Genomic DNA, 27,184 nt, shown 5'->3' with positions numbered 1-27,184 from the left:
CTGCAGCTCATTGAACCACACAGAGAGAAAGGGAGAAGGGCAGACCAGGGTGGTAGCATTGTTGGGTTATAAAGTGAGAGGAGAGGAGCTGAGAGGAGCCAGCTGTCATTCAAAAAGACCTACTGTGTTAGCCCTCCAATTGAGCCAGTCAGCGGCTCTACACCTACTGAGTTAGGGTTAGATCCATGGCCTGTAGGGGATATCAATACCCTCTTATTTGGTTCAATTTTTGTATAGATTTGAGGAGTTTCTGGAAATGCAGTGTGAATTACAGATTTTTTTCAATTTCAGACATTTTCCTATACTGTGAATGGCAGAATGCACATATGTGCAGGCTTTAATGGCGAGAGAGAGATAACGCAAAAATAACTACAGGGTATATGAAGCTAAACAGAACTGCACATTGGAATACCTCACTGCCACAAAATAAAGACAAGAAGCATATGTTAGTAAAAGAAAATATTTATTCCTTTAATATTAACTCTGGCAGGCATTGGCAGTATTAAATACACATATTGCTTTCCAGTTTTTTCAGGGTGGATTAAGTTTTCAGTTCACATTTAAGCATGTAACCAACTTTATTCCAGTCAACAAGAGTCAAAACTTAATCTGAATGTTCTGTTAATACCAAGGCAAATACCATTTGGAACAATTATTATTTACAGAAGATACAAAAATATATATTCACAAAATAAGACAATAAGGAGCTCTATAAAATTACAAATATATTTCTATTATAAAAAGCTATACTTAAATACTCTTCCAGCTCAAGTTTTGGATTAGGGAGTGTAACCTGGTCTGTGTGTTGGGGTGATTTTTTTATTCTGTCAATAAATGTTCCAGTGACTTTTTGCAGCTTGTCTTCACTCCTCACAACTTTTCATGGAGTCCATTAGCACATGGCTGCTCAAATATTCTTTTCCTGGGGTTCCCTACAAGGCTAATTTTGGCCCTTCTTGCAGTCCTCACAGCCCAGTGGCCAGGTGGCCTGGAGTTAGTGGAGCACTGATGGGTTAACTTTAGATGAGCGCTGGCTAGACGTGATGTCGTGGTGGAGCCACTTAGAAGTTGCTGTGCCAACAAGCTGTATCATATTGTGTGTTTTTGTGGTGTGGGGGCCGGGCACATGCCGACTCAAGGGGGGTCCAGACATCCTTCCTCCCTCATGGCTTCACTCCAGGATGACTTGGAGCCTCTTCATCACATGCCTTACAACAGACAGAGACAGACAGATCTCATTAGAACAAGACTCCCTGGCTTCCGGGTTGCTAGTTCTATTCACAGAGTGGCAAATGTTAACAGTTTTTCAGACTGGTCATTGTAAACACTGGTAGCGCTAATAAATGCCATTCTCCAAAGCTAACATGGGGCTGGCTGACTGCCTAACTGGCTGACTGAATGTCCAGATTTACACAAAGACTGGATGCCTCCGAGATGTGAAAGATGGACATTCAGTGGCTGAAACACAGAACAGAGGAGAGAAGCGGAAGGAAAAAAATATGGAAATGAGGGCAGCGTTTCAGCTCCCACTCCTGTCTCATTCCATTCCTGACATTTACAGTTGGAATTTCAGCCCAGGTTTGCACCAGCACACATTCCTTCCACTCTTACTCTGATGCAGGTTCCAACACTTACAAGCCCCGTAGTAAAGATGAAGACAAATAAGGCATGTATGTCTATTACCCATGATGCTCTGTAAGATTACAGTTTCATTCACGTACATACGCAGAGCTCTATGTCTCTGTTGTGCAATAAAGGAAACAGGGATGAGGGCAAAAAAAGGACGGGACAAAATAGAAAACCCAGAGTCCTCAGCACGGTGTGGTGTGTGTACACTGCTTTGTGTTTGCAGCAACACTCAAATCTACCCTGCCTTTCTCTCCAGTGTAACCCCAGATGCCTCCCGATCCACATAACATGCTCCAGCATCAGCTCCTTCATATACCTGACATATGATTGTTTCTTATAAACCTGAGGGGAGTGACTGCTGTGTCACTTGATGAGTGGTCATTAGCATAGCTGGGAACAAACGCTCCTGTTAATCCTGAGCAGCGGGCGGCGCCAGCACACAGTCTAATTCATCAGTGCTTCTGACAGCTAGGTTGCATTAGCACTTACTCTCTAATGTCTTGTCAAGGTCGGCGATGAAGTCCTCCAGTTCTTTAGTGTCGCCCAGTTTGGCTGCAAGGGAAAGGAGAGATTCACATTTCAGCCTAGTTATTATAAACATCTTCAAATCACACGTTATAGACGACAAATAAGACTGAGGTTCATGGTATGTAGAAACATTCAACCTTAATCGATCTGCTGTCTTACAAAATCTTCAATTATATGATTTATACTTATATATCACGTTGACCCAGGTATCCTAACAGTGATTTGATTCTGTCTGTAGCACGTCTTTACCAGAGTAAGTAAACCTGGATGTTTTTTGTTTTTTTTGTTAAGTGTGCAAAGTCATGAGTGTTTTAATTTGCTTTCATTTGTAAAATATGGCCAGAATCAGAAGGTAGTTCCAAAGCTATGGGGGCCAGCGTATCACCAGAGTAACCAACAACTGCATCGAATTTACCCAGATGGAGACCATGTTTGCCAAAAATATTCTGACCACACTTCCCAAATTTCTCCTTTAATCCTGAGGACTGTAACTCACGTTTTGGTGACATAAGAGCAGGTGAGCTGGTGGTGGGTGACAGCACCGTGGGGGAGTTGAGCCTCTCATCACTAAAGCTGAAGCTGTTTCTGTTGAGCGACTCTGCACCTGTTAGAAAAAGAGAGAGAAGACAGAATGCAAACAGATTAGATTAGAGGAGCGCTCACTTCTCTGTGTACTGTATTCCACAAAACACACTCAGATCTGATCTGTGTCAGTCGATCATCTTCAGGGTGTAATCACTGCATTCTCCTCTAATGACAGCCTTCCTCCATGGCCTGTCACATGCATGCACGTGCTTGTATACACACAAACACATACTTTGACAAAATAAAAGAGAACAAGCCTCTGGTGCGGAAAAATGTACTTCAAAAAGATTATCGCTGTATTGACATCTTCTGCTACACTGGACAACGCTGCACAAACACCGTTTACAACTACCTCTGTGACTGAATCTCCATTGTGGCTGTTGGTGACAGCAATATAACAGGTTGTCCAGTTTATTTAAATCTCTGATATGTTTAGATTCTGACACGAGAGAGCACATTCTTGCTCTGGCTGCCGTCTCTGTCTCCCCTGTACCACCCAAACTATAAACAAATGGTTACATAAATGATATAATGGCCACTTTGATTGTGCCAGATCATATTTCAAGCCACCACATAACACATCACATTATCATTGTTCATGTGTCTGTCTTTGTAAGAGGAAGAGAGAGAGAGAGAGAGAGAGAGAGAGAGAGAGAGAGAGAGAGGCTAGATTCCAGGACAGAAGCAACTTTTATGTCATCAAAATTTGGCAGTTGAAGCATAAAATCATGGTCGGTCCTCCTGATCATGTTGTCCATGTGAGTATGAAGTATGTGTGTGTGAAAAGAACAAGACTGGGCAGAATTTAAAACAGTCCTTGGCTGTCTCCCTCTTCTGTACTGAATTCTAACAAACCCTAACAGGGTCTCAGATGACCACTTACTTACTCCCCCCTCTCCGACCTGCATCACCCCCACTACTCAACACTGAACACACAGCGTGAGAGAAGGGACGCCACACACAACAGGGAGCACCCAGGCGCCAACACACACACACACACAGAGCCGTGGCCCTAACACCGACATTTGACTTGGATGACAAACCCTCTCATTTCTGTTTTCATTCCCGCTCTTATATTCACTTGTGTTGCTCGCGCTCTCCATCGTCCACCTTCTTTTAATCCCTGCCCCTCGCTCCAACATACTCTGAGACCCTGCACAGTTTGTGCCATTCATCCGCATGTCGAACAGTCCATCCATCCATCAGGCCACAACACAATAGGCCGTCCCTGCATGGGACAGGTCACTCTTCATTAGACTGCTATGGAGAGGACAGAACTCAAGCAGGAATCTGATCCCTTGAGCAAATCAACAACCTCATTAGCGCCACAGAGACAGGTCTAAACACCTTCCTGCTGCCTTCATCACTGATGCTGCTTCCTGAGAAGCTCTGTGGTTATGTGGTAATCACACATAAATTCTAGCTGGATTAGTAGACATTATGGGCATTGATGATACTTCATAAAACCACGGGTATCCCAACCATCATGCAGTTGCAAAATTGCTGTCCCAAAGGAAAAAAAAAAAACAGACTTAAAATATATTTTAGTCTCATAAGATTCTACTTTGCTTACTTTTGAATGCAAGTTGATCAAGTGTGCAGTGAACTGGGCAGCCTGCTAAATGGTTCCACAGACAGCTTTCTCCCAGACTGGAGGCTATAAAGTCCCAATCCAGCCACACGTGTTCGGGAAACTATCTTTGCTCACGATGACCTGAAGCATATTTTTCTCCGTATATCAGTAAATGAGGCTATATCCCATGTGGATTAGAGGCTGTAACATGTGACAGTAAAACTTTAGACAAGCAGTCACAATATAGGGGCAGGTGCGCTAAATATGCAACAGTAGCTGACAGTAATCTGATGCCAGAATCTCTGCACTATGACAGCCAGAACTCTCTGACACCTTCTTTCTGTATTCGTGTGTGTGAGTAAAACAGCAGGGGTGCATGTGCTACAGTATGCCTGCTGACATCTTGATGGAACATGATCAGGTACTGCACAACCTTAATGAGGCAACGTTGTAACAAAGACCAACTTCCTGGCGCTGTATCTTCAGACCATCAGTCCTAAGTGACAGATGAAGAGAGAAGCCTCCATGACTGTGTCATTTCTACAGTACCTGATCTCCATTCTGGAGTCTCGGTGTCTAACAGGGAACTTTTTTTTTACTGTACAATTTCAAGCTGCTGTCTGGAACCTTCCTTGCGTTACGACACACAAATGTATCCATACGACACAAATTGCAGTCTTTCATAGTTCCGTGGTGCGAAATAATAAGATATGCGTCACATGGTTCCTAATCCGAAGAATACGGCTGGTAATTCGTTACTAACTCACTCTCGGAGTCGCTGATGCCGCTGTCGCTGACGCTGGCGCTGCTCCTCCTCTTCACGGTCTTCAGGTGTTCGTCGTACCTGAAGTGTCGCTTCTCCACCGGCGACGTGAAGTCTTCGATCACCGCGTCGAACTCACACAGCACGTCGCTCAGGTCCTCCTCGTTGACGAACTTCGCTGTAACAGACGATGCCACGAAAAGAGAAAACATGAAGACAACCGTCTTTACATTATGAGCAACATTTTTTTTTTTTTTTTTTTGACCGGCCAAGGTTTGAATTGAATCAGGTATGGACAGAAAAAAAAAAAAACATCATCAAATATCACTGCTGTGTTAACAGAACATTATATTATGGCAGAAAAATGCTCGAGAATCTAAACACATGAAACATATTAAATGCAGCGTTATAGGCTAATAAAACACAGTATTTTTCACTCAAGTACTCCCTAGAAGAACGTGACTAGAACGTGTGTGTGTTAATTGATGGAGGTTGAGGAACAAAACAAGTTCATATTTACCTTGAGTTTTCAACTTTGGTGACTTCATTATTCCTGTAATAGGATTTGAGATGATCCAGTATATCAAAACGTGTGTGTACTGTATATATATATATATATAGATAGATACTGATGTCCCTCAGTGTTATGTCCGACCACTTCCCTCTGCTGCGACACCCCTGGCTGTCTCCTCCAGCCTGAGCACTGCCGCGCTTTAATGCGGCCTGCTCAGTGGGGCGGTGACTGAGGCACAGAGGGGAGGGGAGAGCAGTGTGTGTGTGTGTGTGTGTGTGTGTGTGCAGCGACCAATAAAAGTCTCCCGGCTGAAGTTACACTCTCCTGACGTCTCCCTCATAAAAGCATGTTTGTAAACAACTTGTGTGTCACTTGCCAGCAGAGGTGTCACACACAGATATTTATAATCGCTTTTCAGATTTTATCGTCAGGCAGACCATGACAGAACGAGGCCAAACTGAGATTAACACTCAGCCGGATCAATGGAAGGACAAGGATTTTTAGACCCTTGTCTTGATTGATTGCCTCACTTTTAAATGACACTGGACCTCATAATCAAGCTAACAGAATTATGCTTAGTAGTTATGGCAAGCAAACCACAGTGAAGTGAACACCTGATGGCTGATATCATAAATAATATTTGAGGTTTTTAGGTTCATTTGCGTGTCACTTTACAACACAGGGTTGTACAATGGAATGTAAGTTGTAGTCTCCTTAAACTGCACCAGAAAGAAAGGCATCATTTTCATCGTGGAGTGTTGAGGATGAGTATGAGAGGGGAGAGGCTGATGCTATGGCAGTGGGTACTTCTGTATCTGTTGTCAGATGGCAGCAGGGACAACAGACTGTGGCTGAGGTGGCTGTTGTCTCTCAGACATCTAACATGAATTTTACATACAAAGCGTTTGATCAGCTAATAAAATATGAGACATTGTTAGAGATGAACTACGAGTGGGTAAAAAGCATACATTTTGTTTCACCTTGGCCGAAGTACTTTTACCTTCCATTTATGAGCATATTTTGCTTCTGTTATTTCTCTCAAGTTAAGTTTTGACTGTAGGATACTGCATACATGAAGAGCTTCTGGGTCCCAACAGTCCTGGTGAAGTGAGACAATATTTCATTAGCATATTTGTACAGTAACATCATTTAAAATAGCACAGGAATGAGAATACTCTCCAGTTTCATTCCCGTAGGATTACTACCATGAGTTTGTCAGCTTTAAATGATGAGGATTTATCTGTTTATTCTTACACCCATAGTCATTACCCATGACCCTATTTATATATATATATGACCCTTTTTAGTTCATTTTAGTTTATGTCAATATATATATATGTAATTGACAATATAACAAAAAAATATATATATAAAAAAAAACCCATCACACTGACATAAAAATGAAAATAATTTGTCTGGGTCTGATCCTCAGCAAAGGTGAAGTTGGAGTGACATCTGGTGGTGAACTGTCACAGTTGCGTCCCATGATTTGACCCTTTGAATCTTGGATATATAACAAGGGCGTCACTTTGTGTTGAAAATTATTGGGGACATAAGGGTTTTGGACATTTGGGATAATATCAAGACAGTCTATATAGTTACAACAATGACTGCACCAAACTGCTTTATTGTTTCAATGCTGCAAACTTTTCTGTTTGAGAAGCAGAGTGATCATAAGCTCTCATGAGTCAAGTTCAACCGATGATGAATCATTCTTAGCATGAGGTTTATATATCTATATGTGAGAACATGGATTATGAAGTGTAAATTACAACTCTGGTCAAACAATTGCTTTTATGTGTGGTGCACTGACTGTATGTGAAGTGTAGTTGCCTACAATATAGCACACCAATACATAACAGAGCAAGTGAGTCCCCAGTCATTTGGTCTAAGTCTCAAGCAAGTCCATAGTTTGTGAGTCAGGTCACAGGTTGCGTCAAGGCAATCTTAGTCTTTAGTTAGGGTTAGGGTTAGGGTTAGGGTTAAGTCAGGTCTTCCCAAATCACTTTTTCTCCATCAATATTTTGCAGTCTTGCTTGCAGTATCCAGTCTTTATAAATAGGGATGGTAGGGAAGGTATCAGTAATTTTGTTATTGGTCAATTTACCTAACCTGATCAAAAGAATGACAATGAGTTGAGTTTGTATTCCATTCCATTTTCTTTCCGCTTATTTGCAAGGGTCGCGGGATGTTGCCGCTTTTATCCCCCCTGGGGCCAAATCCAGTTTTACTCAAAGGGCAAAGGCCAAGGAACACCCTGGATGATCGCCAGCTCATCGCAGGGCCCTTACCGATGGCAGTGGCTGCCACACAAGGTGCCAAATGCACATCGGGAGCAATTTTTGGGGTTCAATATCTTGCTCAAGTGTACTTCAACACGTAGCTCAGTCCCTCAAGTCATCAAAAAATACACAATGAGTTGGGCCCCACTTCTCTGAAAATAAGCTGACCTTATCAGTTTGAAACAGCAGGTGACAAAACCATCTTAGTTTATTTGCTTGTTTTTAAGCATTAAACATTAACCCACAGTCTTCATCAGCAAATGTGATACAGTGGAAACATCTGATGTAAGCAAGTAATCAGGTATACCTGCACTGGCTTGGTGTCACTTGTTTCTCAGGCATGGAGTGAAATCTTCCCAAGATTGAGTCTGAAGCCTGGATGAGCAGCCGGGTGGCCTTTGATCAGGACCCATTCAACCAGATAATCTCCTGTTAAAATGTCCATGAACACCTACCAGATGTGTCCTCTGCAAAAAGAGAATTCCTGAGCAATTCAGGTATTGTACAAATGTACTATTGTACTGTATTTTAAATACAGATTTGCAACAATCAAACTAAACAGAGACTAACAGGTGGAACTCATCAGAAGTCCCAAAGCCTGAGACAGCCAGTTGCCCAATAAAGTTATTTGTGAGTTAATTTGTCTTCACAGATCAGTAGCATGCAGCACAGCCATGCTGAGACGTTCACACCTCCAGTGCCCAGTTTAACATGATTAGCAAATGGATAAACATGCCATGTGTTTGCAGCTGCACGTGGCTGTTGATTCTGGAGGCCCCGAGGTGCTGCTTAACGACAGGCCTGGCATTCACGGAGGTGCTAAAAGTGACACCTTCAAGACACCATGAGAAGATATCAGTGTTCACGTACTCATACTTGGCATAACAAGACTCACTATTTGCAAACAGGATCCGTTCATTTATGACCTCATAAATCACTGGAGTGGACACTGAAAAATAAGAATGGTAATCATATTTATTGAAAAATAAATGACATGATCTCTACTTACATATTTACATTCATTTTTATTCATTTCAAGAGAAAAAATGGCATATATCAGCTTAAAAAAGCTTTTAGTATTTCAAAAATACCCTCCAAACTACTGACAATATGGTTAAGATTACTCATACTTAGTGTACTCCTATGAGTTTTGAAACTAATGTTAACTGGACATATATTTATATAATAAATCACTTTTCTCTGTATTCATTTGTAAAACACTAAATTCCTTTCTGCATCTGATTACCGAATTTGAAAAAGAACATTTCCTTCCATACATGACCCTATGTTTGGTAGCGAATGTGCATATATCTGGATTCAGATGACATATGTTTCAGTTTGCGTGCGTGTGTGCGTGTGTGTGTGTGTGTGTGTGTGTGTGTGTGTGTGTGTGTGTGTGTCATTCAAAGTCACAGCCTAGTAGTTCTACTCTCATGGTGATGGAAGTCATCCAACTTTTGGGGATGATTCTTATGAAGCGGGAGAAAATCGGAGGGTAGATGTAGTTCTTCACGTGGTCATTGTTATCCGTATTTCCTAAAAACGTCTGGATTTAATAAGAAAGAGACATTGTTTAGAATCATCATTTCTCTGCTGTTGTCAAATAAATCTACAGTTCCCACTGAACTGGTGAAAGCCAGGATTGATAAGTTATTCTAAATGCATTGTTTATTATCCTTAAAAAATAATAATAATAATTTGATATCCTGGCAGCAATCAAATACATCAAATGCTCAAACAAATAAAGGAAACCATCCAGTATCTGTAGCTGCTGTAGGGCCATCCAGTCGTCTCAGTCTGTCAGTGTAAAATGACTGTTTATCTAACTCTGTACCTGCCTGCCCACACTGCCCATAAATGCACTGGTAATGTCTGACTAGTGTTCACCAGGCAAGGCAGATGTACAGTAATGCTAAAGCTATTAGTGAGCAAGTCACACAAAAATAGAAGAGAAAATACAAAATACTTCCAATACTAACATACTAGATTTAGCGCAGTGAGTATTAACACTAGCCATATTTGTGTTTATATTCATTATGATTCATTTTTTTATTCATTTTCCTCCGTGTGAGTGAGACATGAGGTAGGTATGGTTAGTGATGCTACTGTGCTCACAGTACACACTCATTGAGCCTGCTGTTCAGCTTTAATGTCAATACAATTTCATGTGATTCTGCCAGAGCTCACCTTGAAAGTGAGGCCCTCGTCATCAGTGTAATGGTTCCAGTGTATCCCATTGTCGCTGTACTGCAGAGAGTAGGAGATGACATACATCTCCGTCCCCAGAGACTTGGCTCCTTGTGTTATGATACCTGTGATCTTCTTAATTTGGGGCAGCTCTACCTGCAGCCACTGGTTCATGTCATTATACTGTGGAAGAGACGGCACAGGGTTGTACTACAGGTTGGTCTGAGCACACATTTGTCAACTACAAAAACGTATTTGTGTGCTCTATAAATCAAAATAATTTAAAGTAAAAGTTCAACCCAAAATGATTGATGATTCTGTCATCATCACATACCCCCACACAGATGGAAAGCTGGAAAAAAAAGTTTAGTAATCCACAAAACATTTCTGGAGCTTCGCAGCAAAACAGTGTTGCAGCATTCTCCTAAACAACCGATGTAGGTGGGGGACAAACAACCAAACAGCTTAGTTGGTGTAATTAAAGTCACATCGTCTCTCATCGATTTTAAAACACTCTTTTAGAGCCTTGACATGCCGCCATTTCTTTTGCACCCACTTGAGACAGTATGCTTTTAGCTAAAGAGCTACAGTGGAGATTTGGCTTTAAAAAGGATGTAAATAATGTCTTTTCAAAGCAAGTTTCTTCCAGAAACTTAGGGTTTTCAGAGGCTGGGGTTGTCTGTTATCAGGTCACTCACAACCTGCGTTACAAAATCAGCAACATTCAACCTGATCAATACTATAAATTTGAATGCATTCATTGACTGGTCATATTAGTTCTAGGATGTGTACCTTAGCCTGCCAAGCATTGATGGTGCCTTGTCTGTTGAGGCGTGCAAGAGCAGGGTTCCAGGGTCCTGAGTACCAGCTGGAAGCTATGGAGCTGGCTGTGATGCGGTGGTCTTCTATCAGTCCGCTCTCCATCCCCAGAGGCACAGAGCAGCCTGAGTCAGGAGGTTAATATGGTCACATAAGGAGTACATACTTGACATACATACATGAATTTATCTTCCGTTTGGAGAAAGTATTTGGAAACCAGTGGGAAAAAAATAAATAAATCACAGTGCCACCTATGTTTAGATATTAAATTTAACTTCATTCTTTATATTTATTTCAAAGATATAGTACACCATTTTCACCAAATGTTAAAAAGTAAATCCAAGATTATAATGGATGTGCCGACTAAAACTCATGCACTTTGAAAATCTATTAGTGAGTGAGTTTTCCAAAAAATGACAGAGTAGAGAGAGAGAGAGAGAGCAAAGTTACATGGCTAGTAAACAATGTCCAAACTCAACAACAATAATAATTCAGTGAGGATGTGGTTTGATTTAAGTTTGCCCCCAATGCCTGTTGCGATCAAAATACTATGTTTTTCACAAGCTAAAACAGTATTTCCCTGGTAAAATCTTAAATACTGTAACATTGCGTGTAGTTGACGCAGTTATTCTGTTGTGTTCGGCCTGTAGTGAAAAGTAGACCAATGAACAGGATGTGAGATGATGACTTGATGACAGTGTCAGCTACTTCCTGTAGCTTGTGTGTTACAGGTACTGCATCCTGTGGTGTTCAGAGGATGACGGACTGAAGGACTACACTGTGTTGGAGAACTATTATAAAATATATTAAAATGAAATATAAAATACTATATAATATGAAAAATATTCAGATTTTTTTTCCCTGTGTGCAGACACCTGATACTAATGCCATTCATTCATTAGATATATGCTACAGCACATTAATTCAGAACAGTGAACAGAAAGTTTCACTGGATTCCATAGCTGTCCATATATCGCAAATAAAATCGCAGCTAATCAGAATCAAGTACAAACCAAAATGATGATATAACAGGAGAAGAAGCTTCAAGAATGAATGGATGAACGTGAAGTCCAAATTTTCAAGACTTGTGGTGTGGCTTGCCCACATCCACCCCCACACACACGCATACCACCATCTTACCATCAAGCTCACAGCCGTAGAACTCCATGCGGACTGTAGCCTTGCTGTACCAGTCGATTGGGTGGAGCCTAATAAACCGTCCAACCACAGGAGGAAAGAAAATGTTTTTCTTTGTTTCATAGGCCTCCTGGTTCCCAGGGAATACCTGGTGAAAGATGGAGACACACATAGAAAAGAAATGAGGTGATCACACACTTCTCTCTTAGTGTTGTAGCCATTTCTATGGAATTATGGATATTAATACTTCACCAGTGATGTTTGGAATGGCATTTGATTGGCTGTTTGACTTAGAAACTTCGCAAAACAGTCAGAAGCCACTGGACCTTGGAGCAACACAGTCTTTTGTCCTACACTTAGTTAAACTTTGTAGAAAGTCGAGATCTAAAGTTTTTTATTGTGTATGATTTAAGTTCATTTGTAAACAGATGAACAAAGACTTTTGGTTTCCATTTTATTTTCTGACTTTGGTGTTGAGTGCAAAGAACTGTGAGGTCCTAAGCTAGTGAGTCAGCGTTGCTGCACTCACACTTAGTTTGTGGCTGTTTGCATTGATAAAGGCGGGATCAGTCATTCCCCACCTTCCTGAGGTCCCTGCTGTCGCCCTTGTAGAAGATCCACTTCCTGCGATCTGTGCTGTAGGAGATAGCATACTTAGTCACAAACTGGGACTGGAACATCTGCCGGGCTCCCTGAGTGGCCACTTGGCTGATCACAACTGGTCTTTGGAAGTCCACCTGTATAATGGGTAGTCCATAGGTAGTTAATTGTAATCACATAGAAAGCAAATCCCATCAAACACACCCTTATTCCCCTACAGCACATACCTGAATCCAGCTGGAGCTCTGTTCTGTGCTCCACGCATTGTATTTACCCTGATTGTTCAATCTGGCAAGATGGGGCTCCCAATATCCTTTAAAGATGAAAATATAGTCATTACTCAAGTGACTTATTTCCTATTTCAATACTTAGTGTATTTGCAGTAGGACCACAGTGGTGGTTTGGCTACCTCTAGTGTTGACTGCTGTAATTTGGTTGTCTTTTACACTGTTTGACTGTAGACCCAGTGGACGGTAGCAATCTTGGAGGAGATAAGCAATATCTCAATATTAAAACACAACATAACAATATGGCAATGTATTTAGAAATCCATAATGCTACATAGTGTTTCATTGTTCGTACCGTTATCTAGAACCAAAAAGAGGGTCTGCATGCCCTTCTGTTGGTTGAAACCAATTTCTGTCTCCAGCTGCCATAGGCCAGGTTTGGATGGGTACATCTCCAGAGTATCAAAACTCCCTGCAAAGATAGTTGATGTAGTAATTAAGCTGAAACCTATTGTATATGCTGCGATATCAACATCAAATACACTTTAGACTTTGGACTTTTATTCATCCCACATCAGGGAAATTCACTTGTCACAGCAGCAGGTAGACAGACATATAGACACACAATAACTACAAGACTTAAAGTACTAAAAAATACTAAAAAAAAGATTTAGACAAAAGATAAAAATAAAATATAGAAAGGACTATACGTTATGTGCATTATGTATACAGGAGGCAAAAATGTGCATTATATACATTTAAATAAAGTGTCAGAGTATTACCTTGTTGAAGGTTGGATGCATACAGTGTTTAAATACAGTTTTTGAAAATAAACAGACTCAGTGTATGAATATAAATATGTAAAAGAAGAATAGTATTACTGCATGGATTGCACAAGATGGCGAAGGTAGAGGCGGTAAGTAGTGCAAGATAAGTAGGTGCTTATGCTACATTAAGGGTTATTGTTATTTTTGTAAATCTTACCTATGCTATTCTCTCTGTGTTGTGGTATCATCAATCCAAACATTAGAGGGAGACTTATTTTCTAAACTTAAAAGCACAAAAGATATTATTCTGAATTAACTTAACAAACATTGTGTTTCTCACCAGGCAGCAGGGGGTAGACTGCCTGTCTGTAGCTGGTGATCTTCTTGTGAAGGAACGTCTGTCCGTGGAAGTGGACACTCTGAAAGTCCTTGGGAGAGCCCATGTTGATCAGGTGCCAGCACGCAAGCTGGTTGGTGTACATCCTTAGGCCCTTCAAGTTGTAGATAATGCCATTGATGGCTGAGGAAAGAACAGGCAAGAGACATTTTTTATCCAGTTAGGTAACTTTGTTTCTGTTCTGTAACAGACAACTCTCACATGCATGGAGGAATATGTATTGCAACATAATGCATTACAATGGAACTTGAGGGTCTCCTTGAAGTTTGAGTCCATAACTCTCCTTCGGTTTTTCCTCTGCATGGTCTCAAGGTTCTTCTCATAGTACCAGCTCTGCGACTCATCAAAGGTCATGAAAAGTAGTGTGAACTCCCTCATGTCTACTAAGTCACTTTTCAGGGCGCCCTCTCGACACACCAGCAGAGGTCCGATCAAGCCGGAGTGCACGTCTCTTTCCTAGGAGATAAAGCATAAACTAGGTTTAATATTAGATTTAAAATGTTTAATATATTCCATTGTGGTCAATCTAAATGCATAGTTTTGTGTACCAAATTAAGTGAATTCTTCATTTAAAGCTCCTATGTGTAGAATTCTTCATTTAACGCTCCTCTGTGTATGTGACTTAGCATCTTTGTAAATAGTATTTATTCATCTCCTGCCAAACTAATATAACTTACAAGTAGTTCATAATAAGTTTCTAGCTTTTTTCAAGTTACTCACAGGATTAACACCCGAATAATAGGCCCAGGTCCGACACTGAGACTCCTCTGGCTTTGGCCCAACCATAGACTGGACCTTCCATATGTATGTGAAGTTGGTACCAGGTTGAACCTCATTGTCGTATTTATACCAGTACTTAGAGCCATCCTCATATTTGAGACCCTCTGTTTGCTTGGTATAGGAAACCCCATTAGGATGTAAGGAGTATGGACGGTTGGCATTGTTCTTGAACACCACCTATGAGACAAAAGGACACATTTTGTGATTGGTTGGTGATGACTTTAAAGGAATAGTAATACATTTTGGGAATACGCACATCAATCTATCAATACAACTGTCATGTCTGTATGGTAAATAATTACAACTTCGGTTCCTATTTTTTCTTACATATATATATATATATATATATATATATATATATATATATATATATATATATATATATATATATATATATATATATATATATATATATATATAGATAGATAGATAGATAGATAGATAGATAGAAAATTTGGGACAATTTTCATTCACAATCCCCAACATAATGTTAAATGTAAATTTATCATAAATAGCATACAGATAATTTTTCTCTAAGTCTCAAACTGACATTTTTAGTTAAGGCATGGATGCAATAATTGACACAGAAACTGATGACAGTCTTACCATGATGGTTTGTCCAACCTCCGCCTTGATGACAGGTCCCAGGATGCCAAGATGCTCATCTAGCTCTCCACGGATTTCAGGTGTGCTGAAGCCACTGTCCATGTAACTTCGGAAGACCACTTTGGTGAACTTGGTTTCTCGGCTGTTGTGTTGCAACTTATCTTGCCTCCTGTGGGATTACAGGACCCTATTTCAGCTCTGTGTGTGTACGATGTGTAACTGCTGTACAGTCAGAATAGTCATATTAGCTTTTGTTATGACTGTCTCTGAGCTTACCTCTGTCCGTAGCCAGCATAGTCCCATTCAACCTCCTCTGCAGCAATGAAATAAGTCTTGACATTTGTGCCGAAGATTTTTAAGTAGTATTTAGTGGTGTCGTCCAGGTTGAGATTCTTGATGTCTTCATGACTGCTGTAGGGGTCTTTGTACATCACATACTCATATTCATCTGCTCTCACGTCGTGCCCATCAAGCACTTGATGATCTGGTTCATCTCCAGGAACGTACAGCTCATAGTCACTGAAATCAGGCCGGGGTACACCAATAACAACAGGGATGTTAATGAGCTCCTCTTCATCAGAGACAGGTTTTGGCACATGGGGTCGTGACCCACGTGGGGTCATGCCTGGATTGAATCCACGAGGGGAGAATGGTAGGCCACTCCTGGCCTGAGGCTTGTATTCCTTCCTCTTCCTTGTTTTCATGCCTTGGCCCTTCTGGGGCCGCTGTCGAATGTTCACCTTCCTGATCTGTTTTGGGGTTGGAGTTGCTTTAGGGATTTCTCTCCCAAAATATTTTTTCAGGTCATCGGGAATGTCCTTGGGTACCATTTGATGAGTTCCATCGTAAGTCCAGTTGTGACCCTGGGTTTTGACTGAGGTGGTCTTGATCAAATTTGTACTGTTCTCTTTAAGGTAGATGAATACGTCTTCAGTGATATCTGAGGCACTTTGCTCATCTCTGGAGAGGGACAGGTTAATTGAAGTCTCATTGGAGAAACTTTCCACACCTGTGTGGTTCATCTCGCCACTAAGAGCTGTGACATTCTCTCGATTGTGCGAAATCATCTCTGATGATGAATCTGATATGGACGTGTTCACTGTGACATTCTGTAAGGGCCTGGTTTTGAGCAAAACATCAGTTACATTTTCAAGGCTGGAGTTGACTGGAATAGTCACAATTTCAGAGAAATTCTCTTTTCCATACCCAGGCTCTGCTGTGGTGATCCGAGAGTCATTGCCATTGGTTTTGTTGCACATGCTCATCAAGACGGTCATGTTGTATCTGCCTGTGCTGCTGACGTCACCCTCTCCAGCCGTTTGAATAGACATTGAATGGTTTAATCCATCTGCTGTCAGGTTAACTTGCTTTTTCAAAATGTGTGACAGAGAGGTGACGTTGCCTTCTTGTGCACTGTTGAGATTGTCGGTGCTTGAAGTGGGTGGAGGCACATCCCCACTAGTGAGTTTCTCCACCAAGATTTGTGGACAATTGATGGTTTCTTGTACTGTTACAGTAAGATTGGTAATCCCTGCAGATACATTTCTGACCACTGGTGATGATGTAACATTGTGAACTGTTGTGTTGTTTGTGTCAGAAACTGCTAAATTATCACAATTTGAGGCATTAGCAGAAGCACTGCTACTTCTTGTTAAACTGTCATTCTTTGATAACATATTTGGATTATAAACAGTTTTATTTAGTGGCTTACTCTCAAAAGTTGATGGCATACTGCTGTTTTGCATATGTGTTATATTCTCACTGATGCTTTGGGCTAGCAGATTAACTGCTGTGAGGTTTAGTCCATCCAACTCTTTCCAGTTTGGGAATAATGTGTCATTTAGTGCATTAGGCTTTAGAACAGAAGTCTCATTTTTTCTCTTTGTCTCTGTGAAATTAAGTGTGATATTTGTATCTCCATCAAACACATCATTATCATCGTAGTCGAGGAAAGAGAGGTCCAGCTGCTCAACATCTGTGCTACTAGATTGGATCCTCTGAGACCTGAGACCTAATTCAGCTGCATACATTGCTGTTCGATCATCTGGGTCCACCGGTTTCTCTTTTACAGGTTTTGGCTTCTCCTCTTCTTTCTTTATTTCATCCAAGCTCGGAGGCTTCCACACGTCAAATTCTTTTCCTGCTGCTTGATCATCAGTGTCACTGTAATCATACTGGTAGTCACGATAGCACTCAACATCCTGAAACTTTAAGCGCATTCCTTTTGTTGTCTCATGGGAATTCAGGGAGGCCAGGAGCCAGACACCTAGTTCAAGAAAGACATACAAAAATCCTTCAGGAAAGACCTTTAAAAAACTAAGCAGCTATCATTATTGACATACTGAAGTTCTTAATATAACTCATTCTCATATATAAAGAGCATATGGATGTTCTGTTGTCATAATAGTTAAAATTATCCCTACATTTGACATTAGAAAAATGCATTGTAAGCTCTGACTGACCAATGTTGTCCATGTTCATACTGATGGTCTCTCCAGTCATGGGGTAGAGGCTGAGAAAGTCCTCTGTCCGCTCATTCAGTGTAAATGTATGGCCATAGAAAGTAGCTGTCTGGATGTAGTCCTGTGCTCCAATACTGGACACATGCCACGTTGCAACCTCACCATTGCAGAAGCCTAAGAGTGGGCCGCTCTCAAATGCATAACCGTTAATTGCTGTGAGGAGACAAAAAATATTATGAACAAATGATGCAGTGATATCTAATTTCTTTTAGGATGATCTGGTATTAGCTTCAATCTGGTTATGACTAAATTTACTGTGCATAACGTTGGACTTATAAAAGTCTGGGTCTGCCTTGTTGACTCTGGATTGATCGCAGTATTGGCGAATGTTGTCATCCAGGTACCAGCTCTTGTTCTCATCGAACACAGTGAACACGGCATGCTGCTCCTTGTCGGCTTTCAGCTATAGAAACAAAAGAAAACAAATATGAATTTTGAAATATTGTACTTTAATAATAAAATATTGAATTTTGACTCTGACTTTTAAGCTAAAATCTTTTAACATACAGTGTCCAGTAGTAAGTTGTACATTTTTAGAGTAATATCAGTAGTCTGTATGTAAAATAATCTTAAAAAAGGACTATATAAAATTAGTGTTAAGTTATTTTCTATTATGTTGTCTTGCTAGAAATTTTGCTCCCATAACATAGAGTTGAAAAACAATCTGATCAATGATCAAAAATACAGTAAGACGTCTTTTACTCGGAAAGGATAAAAGCTGCATACACGGAATTTACTTAATCTTCATGCTGAAAAATCCTGAATCTTTCATGTATAACATAATGAAATAAGTGATTGCATAAGTATTGACCCACTTCCAGTCAGTATTAAGTGGATACACCTTTGACAGCACACCACTGAGCCTGTGTGGATTGGTCTCACAAAGGCTTTCAGGCTTAGACCATCTGGACACTTTAACTTTTTTACACCACTCTTCTTTGCAAACCTGCTCAAGTTCTTCCAGGTTGCATGGGGATCAGGCACGAACAGCCCTTTACAAGTCCAGACACAAATTCTCTATTGAACTGAAGTCTTGGCTGTGACTTGACCACTAGTTTTCGTTGGCTTGTAGTTATTGTTCTCTGTTGTTCTCTTGCAGATTGAATTGGTTGTCCTCCAGGATGTCCCTATACTTTTCTGCATTAAGTTTACTCTCTACCTTTACAAGACTTCCAGAGCCTGCTGCCAAGAATCATCCCCACAGCATGATGCTGCCACCACCATGCCTCACAGTGGGGATAGTGTGTTTGTAGTGATGTGCAGTGCTGTCCGCCAAATATAGTGCCTAATCTAATGGGCAAAAGGCTCAATTATGGCCTCATCAAATCAAAGAACCTTCTTTCAGTTGACCTTGGAGTCTCCCACATGCCTTTTGATAAACTCTAGTAAAGATTTAAAGCGCTTTCTTCAACAGTGTTTTTTTCCTTGCCACTCTCACACAAAGCTCACAAAACATATGTACGCAGAGTGTCTTTCCCATCTCAGCTAATGAAGCTTTTAACTCCTTCAGGGTAGTCATAGGTGTCTTGGTTGCCGCCCTGACTAGTCTCGTTCTTGCACAGTCACTCAGTTTATGAGGACGGCTGTGCCATATTCCCTCCATTTCTTAATGATGGATTCAACTGAACTCTGAGGATGTTCATTGAATTGCAAAAGTTTTTGTATCTTTTTGTAACTTTTCGGTAACCTTTTCACAGAGTTGCTTGGAGTGTTCTCTTGCCTCCATGATGTAATTGTATCCAGGAATACTGGTTAACCATTGACTGGGCCTTCCACACACAGATGTCTTTATACTAGGACCACATAAGACACATTCACTGCACTCAGGTGATCTCCATTTCACAAACTGTGAAACTAGCACCAATTGGCTGGACCTCATTAGGCTGTCACCAGTAACTTTAAAGGGGATGAAGTGTTGCAATCACTTATTTTAAATTATATATTTTTAATTATTTGACAAAAAGCTAATTATAATGACCGTGATTCCATATAAAAGCAATAAAAGGGGAAAACATCCAAGGGGATTAATACTTTTATGAGCACTGTAAATGTTATTGTGTTATTGTGTTATTGTTCATAGAAAATTCAGGTATCGGCAAGTCAGTATGGTTGCATTCTGTTGAGACCCTGAATGAAGTCCATGTAAAAGTTGTTGAGATATTTCAGTCTGGACCAATGAAATGGACCAACAAATTGACAGACAGACTGACATGACCATTGCTTATGCTATGCTGCCAGAGTGGCTCGGAATTAAAGTTGAATCTTTCTACCTGCACGTTCCTGACATTGAGGGACTGGCTCTTGCAGATCAGGATAGGTCCTATCAATCCTGAGGCAATGTCACGCGGCGTGTCCACTGCACTGTGGTACTGGCGTGTCAGACATCGAGAGTCGTCATCAAAAGGCTCATCCTCTTCAACCACTCTCCATACATAGGTGTGTGTCTCGCCTGGCTTAACACCATGAGACTGGTTACCTGGCAAAACCATTGTAATATATCGCATCAGTTTTATTTGACTAATTTTATATAATCAAGCAAGAATGGATAATCCACCAGACCCAAGTGTTCAAACATTTTGTTTTACAGTAAGGAGATAGTACCTCCTGCTGGGTAGTTGACTCCCTCCTCCGACTTCTCTATTGTAAGTCCATGTGGATAGATACTGTAGGGCCTGGATGCCATGTTCTTGAAAACTATCTGTAATAAGACAGAGGGATGTGTCAGGACATGCAGCCTGTAGACAATAACAGATGCTATGAAATAAAAATATTAGAATGACACATGATTCATGTATTGTGCTCACAGTCATTTATTTAAAATACCACAGACTGGGGTTAATTTTTCTGACACATTTCATTCCAATTTTAGGAGACAGTTATTGGTGTGAACCTGAAAAAAACTTAAATCTTAAATCTTTATTTTAAAGCCTTTGCAGTCAATAGCTGACCTCTATTAACAATAAGAATAATAAACTTTATTTCTATAGAGCCTTTCAAAACCAGACTTTCAAGGTTTTGAAATTCTTCACAAAAGGCAAAACCATAAAATACTGCAAATACAGCCGAGTCATAAGGAAATAAAACAAAATGCGGTAGAACCAGAAATTCACAAGCAAAAAAGTATAAAACTTAGAGAGATTAAAAAAAAAAAAAAAAAAAAAAAAGAAAGATTATAAATGAATAAAAGAGCAACAAAACCTTTTGAATAGACATTATCCAAATTCTTGGTCTTGTAGATGTTTTCTTAATGTTTTTTTTAAATTGAGGCACTGAATCAGCTGATAAAATATTTAATATTGTAAGACAATTGATACCTTTCCTGATAATACACCACCAGAGCACCTTTTAATTTTAATGTGCTGGAGCACAGAGCAAAAATAGTGCTTTCTGACTACACAGTATTTCAAAGGCACTAACCCTTACACAGTTTTCATCTATTTTAAGGTTTCTTCAACAGGTGCCTGTTTTAGAATATACTTTGTGTTTTGTATTAAATCGATACACTGTACGCTTGATTTGATTTCAAGTGAATGCGATCTCACCTTGATAACATCCCTGATTTGTGCTCTGATCACCGGGCCCAAGATCCCAAGTTCATTCCTCCTTTGCTTGGTCTCTGACCTTTCGGTGAATGATGCATTTTTGTACAGCGTGTAGACGGCCTTCTTGTATTTCGGACCTATGCTTGTTGGTGACCGTCTCAGGTACTGTAACTTGAAGTCCCTACACAAAAAGATTGAAAGATTGATATTGTTGCATTCATCAAATAAGACCATTTAGAACACTGATGCCTCACGGCCTCAACATGTCCTTCATGCTGTGTGGCACCAGTGTTTTCAGAGGTGTTGGTGTAACATAACTTATAGAATTGAGGGATTCTCTTAATGGATGCAGCAGAGTCAAAGAAGCAACATAACTTCTATGTTTAGCTTCATCGATGGAAAAGTGAAAAGATAAACAGGTTTATTGGGAAGAGACACACTAATCAGCAACAATATCGTAATCTCTTTTCACAGTAAAGAGAGAAATATATGTCAGGTCATGCTGATAATCATAAATGAAAATGCTACAGTAGCACCTTGAATTAAACATCAACACAAAGGTCATATGTTATTATTTCTGATTAGTTTGCATGCACACCTTAGAAATGCTATCAAACGTATATAATACATATATGTAAATGCTGCTCACTCATCAACATGTTCGTTCATGGTAGGTGCATAGTCCCAGACAACTTCCTCAGCAGCTATGTAGTATATCCACTCCTTGCTTTGTCGCTTTTGTTCAATCGTCATCCTTCGCCTGGGAGCTTGAAAGCCATCACACTTTGTCACATCCACAAAACCATGCATGCCAGCTGGAACAACAGAAGTGTAATTTTTCTTTTAAGGGTAGTAAGACTGGTAAAAAACACTTATCCATGATGGATGATAGATGCATTTGACACATAAGAAGAGAAACACCTACCTTCCATGTGCTTGATGGTATGTGAGGATAGCAGCCATCGACCTGTGTGGAGAGCCACCATGCTGGCAGTGGTAGAGGAGCCGCTGATCAGGCCCACTGATGACATTTTATGCCCGTTCTGCTTCAGCACCTGCCCATTCATATGTACAGAAAATACCTCAGGCTCTGAACTCATCCCCACTAGATGTAGGCTCACAGAGGCATGGGCACACAGACTGACATCTGGGAGGAAAGGAGGAAATTGTTAGTCAATTTGTGTATTTTATCTTTGCTTAGTTTAGTTTATACAGAATGGTGTATGTCTTTCCACCACCTGTAAACCAAAGAAACCACTGGGCACCATTCATTATACATCTGTACATGACAGCAATAGTGGAGGAAGTTTTCAGATATTTCCCCTGAGTAAAAATAGTGTACCACAACAGTAAAGCTCAGCTAAGCAAGTAATGTCATTAATCTGTGAGAATTAATTGTAAAATTCTGTCACAGAGAGACATAAAACGTTGTCTGACAAAGAAGTGGAGGGGAAAAAATATGCAGAGACTGCAGTAATACTACTACAGTGACAGACTAAAGGGGCTTTTCTTTTTCTTTTTCTGTTTCTCTTCTCTCACCGACTTGAGCCACGGACACTCTGACTGCCCTGACAGTGCCTGACAGTTGACTGCCTGGCGCATAGGGGCCTAAACTCAATGAGTGACAACATGACTGACCTGGTAGTGATCCCTCTGTGAATCCATTGATGGTGTATTTCACATGCTTGTCTGGGGCATAGCTGTTTGGCTTGTACTTGCTCTCTTTCTCATCGAAAACCCCAAAGAGGAACACATACTCCTGGTGGACGCCAACCTGTTTTCCAGACTCATCCAGACTGCCTGCAGAGAGAGAGAATAGGGGGAGAGAGCCAGAGTGATTGAAAACAACAAACAAATCATTGTTTGGAGCAGCAGCATATTTTGTGATTTTTCCATTAGCTATAAAATCAGTTTACTACCTACCAGGCTTGCAGATGAGTAAGGTACCAATGAGACCCGAGTTGTAGTCCTCCACAACATTTTGGTGGGAGACATAAGTGTAAGTGAGACAGGTTGGGTCATTTGGCTGTGGAGAAACATCTGGTGTCACTTCCCAGTAGTAAACGTGTTCTCTGTTGGGCCGCACAACATCATCCTCTTTCTCTCTCTGTGATGTGTTGTCAAAGTAGTTGGCTCCTGCAAAAAACAGAGGCATTCAGTTTGAAATGGAGGACCACCAAAATGACCTCATTAAATGAAATACCTTTTGCTACAGGGGTCTGAGAACATTATTGACTTTCCTAACACAATTTGATCCACTTAATTCCCCCCAAATAACAAAGATTAATGAATAATACACTGTGAGCTCCTTTAATTCTGAACCTCTGCAATGAATTAAGAAGTGCTTAATGTGCTTAATTTCCTGCATCTACAATAGCAAGAATGTATTGTTTTTTTCTCTTGATATGAACAGACACAGACAGTGATTTCCTAGGGCTTAGCAATTCTTCCTGTTGGACTTCAGTACAGTGTACTTTGATAATCTGCCTGTCCCTGGTTAATATTTTAGAAAAAGACAAACAACCTTGTTTGTTGTGTTGGCCAACATCATGAGTACCCACAGTGACCCCAACAGACAGGAAGACAGCATGGTAGAGTGTAACTGGTGTGTTCTGGTTTGTCACAGCTGTCAGACTCATCTGCAGCTGGGCTAGAAGGTACCCACCCTCTGACTGTTTCCCGTAGGCGACCCCATGTGCGTGGATGCTGTGTAGTCCAGTCGCCATGTTTCTGAAAGTGACGACAATCGTCTCCCCCTCCTCTGCCCTTAGTGTGGGTCCAAGCAGCCCTGCAGAGAAAGACAGGCTGAAGTTTATTTAGACTACACAACACTTGGCACACCATCATGAGTCACAAAGTGTCATACTGACTCATTACGGGATTTCTGTTATTATTCCTGATTCACTAACTGTTATTGAGCAGTAAATGTCATTTCAACATCACCCAAAAACTAGATAGCCTTTCTTCTGCTTGGTATTTTTCCGAGAAAGGAAGTAATTTGTAAAGGAAAAGGTACTTTACTGGTTTCATGAAAAATGGAGAAAGCAGTGTAACAGTAGCCTGGTTACTTTTTTAATGGTGCAAAATGTAAGGAAAAAACAATCATAAAGAGAATATGAAGAAATAAGACACAAATTTTGATGTTATGTCAAAGACATCTATGCATTTTGTTGCAGGGTTATCTATAGAAATTAGCATGCTAACCAGCTAGCCCCTAGCCTGTCCAACAGCACACCATACCAACACTCCCCTGCTGCTGAGAGCTCCCAGTCCAGGCAGACTTAGCAAATATGAGAACTGGCTGCATGGTTAACTGATCTTACTAGCTAACAGGAATAAGCAGCAGTTAAGGATTACTGATATGTTTGTTGTATGAATTTGACAGGTAGTCAATTCTTACATCTTTGTATAAACCTTTATGTTATTAACAATTCTACAATTCCTCAAGGAAGTTAATCTAAAATGAACAACTCACTGTATATTCTTCACTGACTTTACTGACTAGCTAACTTAAAGGCTGGTAATATCTCCTTGTGCCTGAAGAGCAAATCTGGTGCGTATAAAGAGCTCAGGCTCAGGCTAGAGTCACATTATGTTCATACTCAACACACTATTCAGTGAAACCTAGTTCCCTGTATGGGCATTAACAATTGTTTTGTTTCTACAGTCATCTATTCAGGTTTGTCCTTTAGATTCATACGTGTCTGTATAATATGTCTAGTGGATATGTTGTTATTTCTTTGCATAACTGAAATAAATCAGCAGGTACTCACTTAGCAATGTTTAATCACATCTTAATCTCCCTCTAATTAGTACCAGATTACATAGTACTTTTTAAAATCTGCAAAGAAATAACAACTATGCATATATCCATTCCTTCCTAGGACACTTTACAGAAGAAATGTGTGTCTTAGTGTCTAGTGTCCTAGAGCCAGACAGACTTTACTCATGTAAACCCAAAGTTTACCTAACCAGGAGGGATGAGTCTTAGCCTGTTTGAAATCTTTCTCATACTCCCGAAAGACCACTTTCTTATAGGTGGGGCCAAACCTAAGAAAGAGAAAACCACAACATATGAATCAACAAATGAGCAAAACTCATCCTACACCATCTCACTGTACATTAACAAGATACTGCCTTCCAGATATGAAGTTACACGTTTACTTATATGTGTGTTACCCACTGTGTGTGTGTGTGTGTGTGTGTGTGTGTGTGTGTGTGTATAGTCTTGTTTTTGTTTTTTGGGGGCCTAAAACCTGGAATATACTGCAACACCTTTATGTGGACCAAAATGCTGCACCCTATAATGCCATTTTTCAAATTTTAGGGTAAAGGCTAAGGTGAGGCAGATATTTGTTATGGTTAGGGATAGGTTAAGAAAGTCAGCGTAAGTCTATGTAATGTCCCCATAGCTGATGAAAACATACGTGTGTGTGTGTGTGTGTGTGAGTGTGTGTGCGTGTGCGTATGTGTGTGTGTCACACTAACACTGATACTATCATAGGATGAAGAACAGACTGCCAAGGGAATTAAACAAGGACAGACTGGACTGTTCAGTACAAACAACTTGAACTTCATAGATGAGGTTACACAGACAGAATTCAGATAAATAAATGAAACAGAACTACAACATAAAGGTATACAATTTTCGAAGATTGTCGGAAATAAAATGTTGTCTTAATCTTTTCATTTAATATCATGAATCCTCCAAACATTATCTTACCTCTGTGTGTCATTCCCAGAGTAGTTCCAGTCTATTTCAACAGCAGCTATATAATAGTGTCTCTCCCTGGCTGGATGCTGGTCTGCTTTGACATGAAGGACAGTCAGAAGAGTCAGGACTAGCAGGAGACACCAGGCTCCAGCCCATGAACAGAGCCTCATATTCTTGGATCAGTCCCACAGGTGAGACCGGTCTGCTCTGTGAGTGAAGAAGCTGTGATCTGACAGAGAGGTCCGCTCTGCGCTTTATCTGTCACTGACACACAAGCACACACACACACACACACATGCACGCACGCATGCACGCACACACGCACACACACACACACACACACACACACACACACACACACACACACACACACACACACACACACACACACACACACACGCGTGCTTAAACACCCAGGGCAATGAACTCTGTCTCTGCGTATTTTTTTCACTCTTGTAATTGACACCGTATGTGCGTTGCTGTGAGTCATCCCTGAGGGGTGTGTTTATTCCCAACATCTCTAGAAACGCACAGTGGGGATGAGTGTTGTAAAATTACCCTAACCTCAAAATGTCCCAGGAAAAGTCATCCCATAGAGAAATGACATAATTCAAGAGCAAAACATTATTGTATGTAATATAGATGCCATATGCCAGATGTGACCCATCACAAGCTTGGCTTAGTTATATTTGTTGAATAAAAAAAGTCATAATGCAAAGTAAACATTAATATTGTCCCAGCACACATCAATTGTGGCAACCTATCAAACCTAAGTAAGTTATATGATGCCCAAACAACAAAAAAACTCTGTGACGAATAACTTTTGTCATTTAGAACTATTACTACATTTAAACATACTTTTCCTTTAAGAATTTTGAGTAGGTTTTGTGGGAGCTGGTAAGCTTTATCTCCCCAGCAGTTCATCCAAAATGCAGCACAAAGACTTCTTATTCAAATATAGATACAGGGCTATCAAGTTTGATACTGGATTAGACTTGATTGAATTAAAGGG

General features: G+C 40.5%; 2 protein-coding genes across 3 annotated transcripts; both read right to left on the bottom strand.

Annotated features, from left to right (window-relative positions):
• Window positions 1-1,040: 1,040 nt before the first annotated feature.
• On the bottom strand, window positions 1,041-15,213 carry rgcc (regulator of cell cycle). 2 transcript variants are annotated; one of them, XM_037110274.1, is made up of 6 exons: window positions 15,196-15,213; window positions 5,599-5,695; window positions 5,083-5,256; window positions 2,654-2,761; window positions 2,119-2,181; window positions 1,041-1,208 (listed from the first exon to the last, which is right to left on the bottom strand). In XM_037110274.1, the coding sequence occupies exons 2-6, from the start codon at window positions 5,624-5,626 to the stop codon at window positions 1,201-1,203; spliced, it is 381 nt and encodes a 126-aa protein (XP_036966169.1). In that variant the 5' UTR covers window positions 5,627-5,695; window positions 15,196-15,213; the 3' UTR covers window positions 1,041-1,200. The 2 variants fall into 2 exon arrangements, with proteins under 2 accessions (XP_036966169.1, XP_036966167.1); XM_037110272.1 differs by lacking the exon at window positions 15,196-15,213 and having other exon boundaries at window positions 5,599-6,156.
• f5 (coagulation factor V) lies at window positions 8,830-26,436 on the bottom strand. The gene is made up of 25 exons (XM_037110235.1): window positions 26,182-26,436; window positions 25,426-25,508; window positions 24,124-24,246; window positions 23,382-23,594; window positions 23,097-23,258; window positions 22,384-22,605; window positions 22,108-22,273; window positions 21,459-21,639; window positions 20,518-20,614; window positions 20,187-20,392; window positions 18,172-18,319; window positions 17,857-18,069; window positions 15,671-17,660; window positions 15,395-15,563; window positions 14,729-14,965; window positions 14,248-14,464; window positions 13,952-14,131; window positions 13,200-13,316; window positions 13,027-13,098; window positions 12,845-12,930; window positions 12,599-12,754; window positions 12,021-12,165; window positions 10,854-11,005; window positions 10,062-10,244; window positions 8,830-9,420 (listed from the first exon to the last, which is right to left on the bottom strand). The coding sequence occupies exons 1-25, from the start codon at window positions 26,340-26,342 to the stop codon at window positions 9,274-9,276; spliced, it is 5,826 nt and encodes a 1,941-aa protein (XP_036966130.1). The 5' UTR covers window positions 26,343-26,436; the 3' UTR covers window positions 8,830-9,273.
• Between the last annotated feature and the right edge of the window lie 748 nt (window positions 26,437-27,184).

Source organism: Acanthopagrus latus, chromosome 9, assembly GCF_904848185.1.
Source record: "Acanthopagrus latus isolate v.2019 chromosome 9, fAcaLat1.1, whole genome shotgun sequence".
Taxonomy (NCBI): Eukaryota; Metazoa; Chordata; class Actinopteri; order Spariformes; family Sparidae; genus Acanthopagrus; species Acanthopagrus latus.
Note: the sequence above shows the minus strand (reverse complement) of the source record. Positions and strands in the feature narration are given on the sequence as shown.

Bases quoted from the DNA above. Each gene is read 5' to 3' on its own strand.
- rgcc (XM_037110274.1), bottom strand. From the start codon at position 5,626: ATGAAGTCACCAAAGTTGAAAACTCAAG. The intron at 5,257-5,598 runs GTAAATATGAAC...CGTCTGTTACAG, and splicing joins ACCAAAGTTGAAAACTCAAG to CGAAGTTCGTCAACGAGGAG. The intron at 2,762-5,082 runs GTGAGTTAGTAA...TTTTTCTAACAG, and splicing joins CGGCATCAGCGACTCCGAGA to GTGCAGAGTCGCTCAACAGA.
- f5 (XM_037110235.1), bottom strand. From the start codon at position 26,342: ATGAGGCTCTGTTCATGGGCTGGAGCCTGGTGTCTCCTGCTAGTCCTG. The intron at 20,615-21,458 runs GTGAGATCGCAT...GTCTTATTACAG, and splicing joins AAATCAGGGATGTTATCAAG to ATAGTTTTCAAGAACATGGC. The intron at 14,132-14,247 runs GTAATGCATTAT...TTCTTTCCTCAG, and splicing joins GGAGACCCTCAAGTTCCATT to CCATCAATGGCATTATCTAC.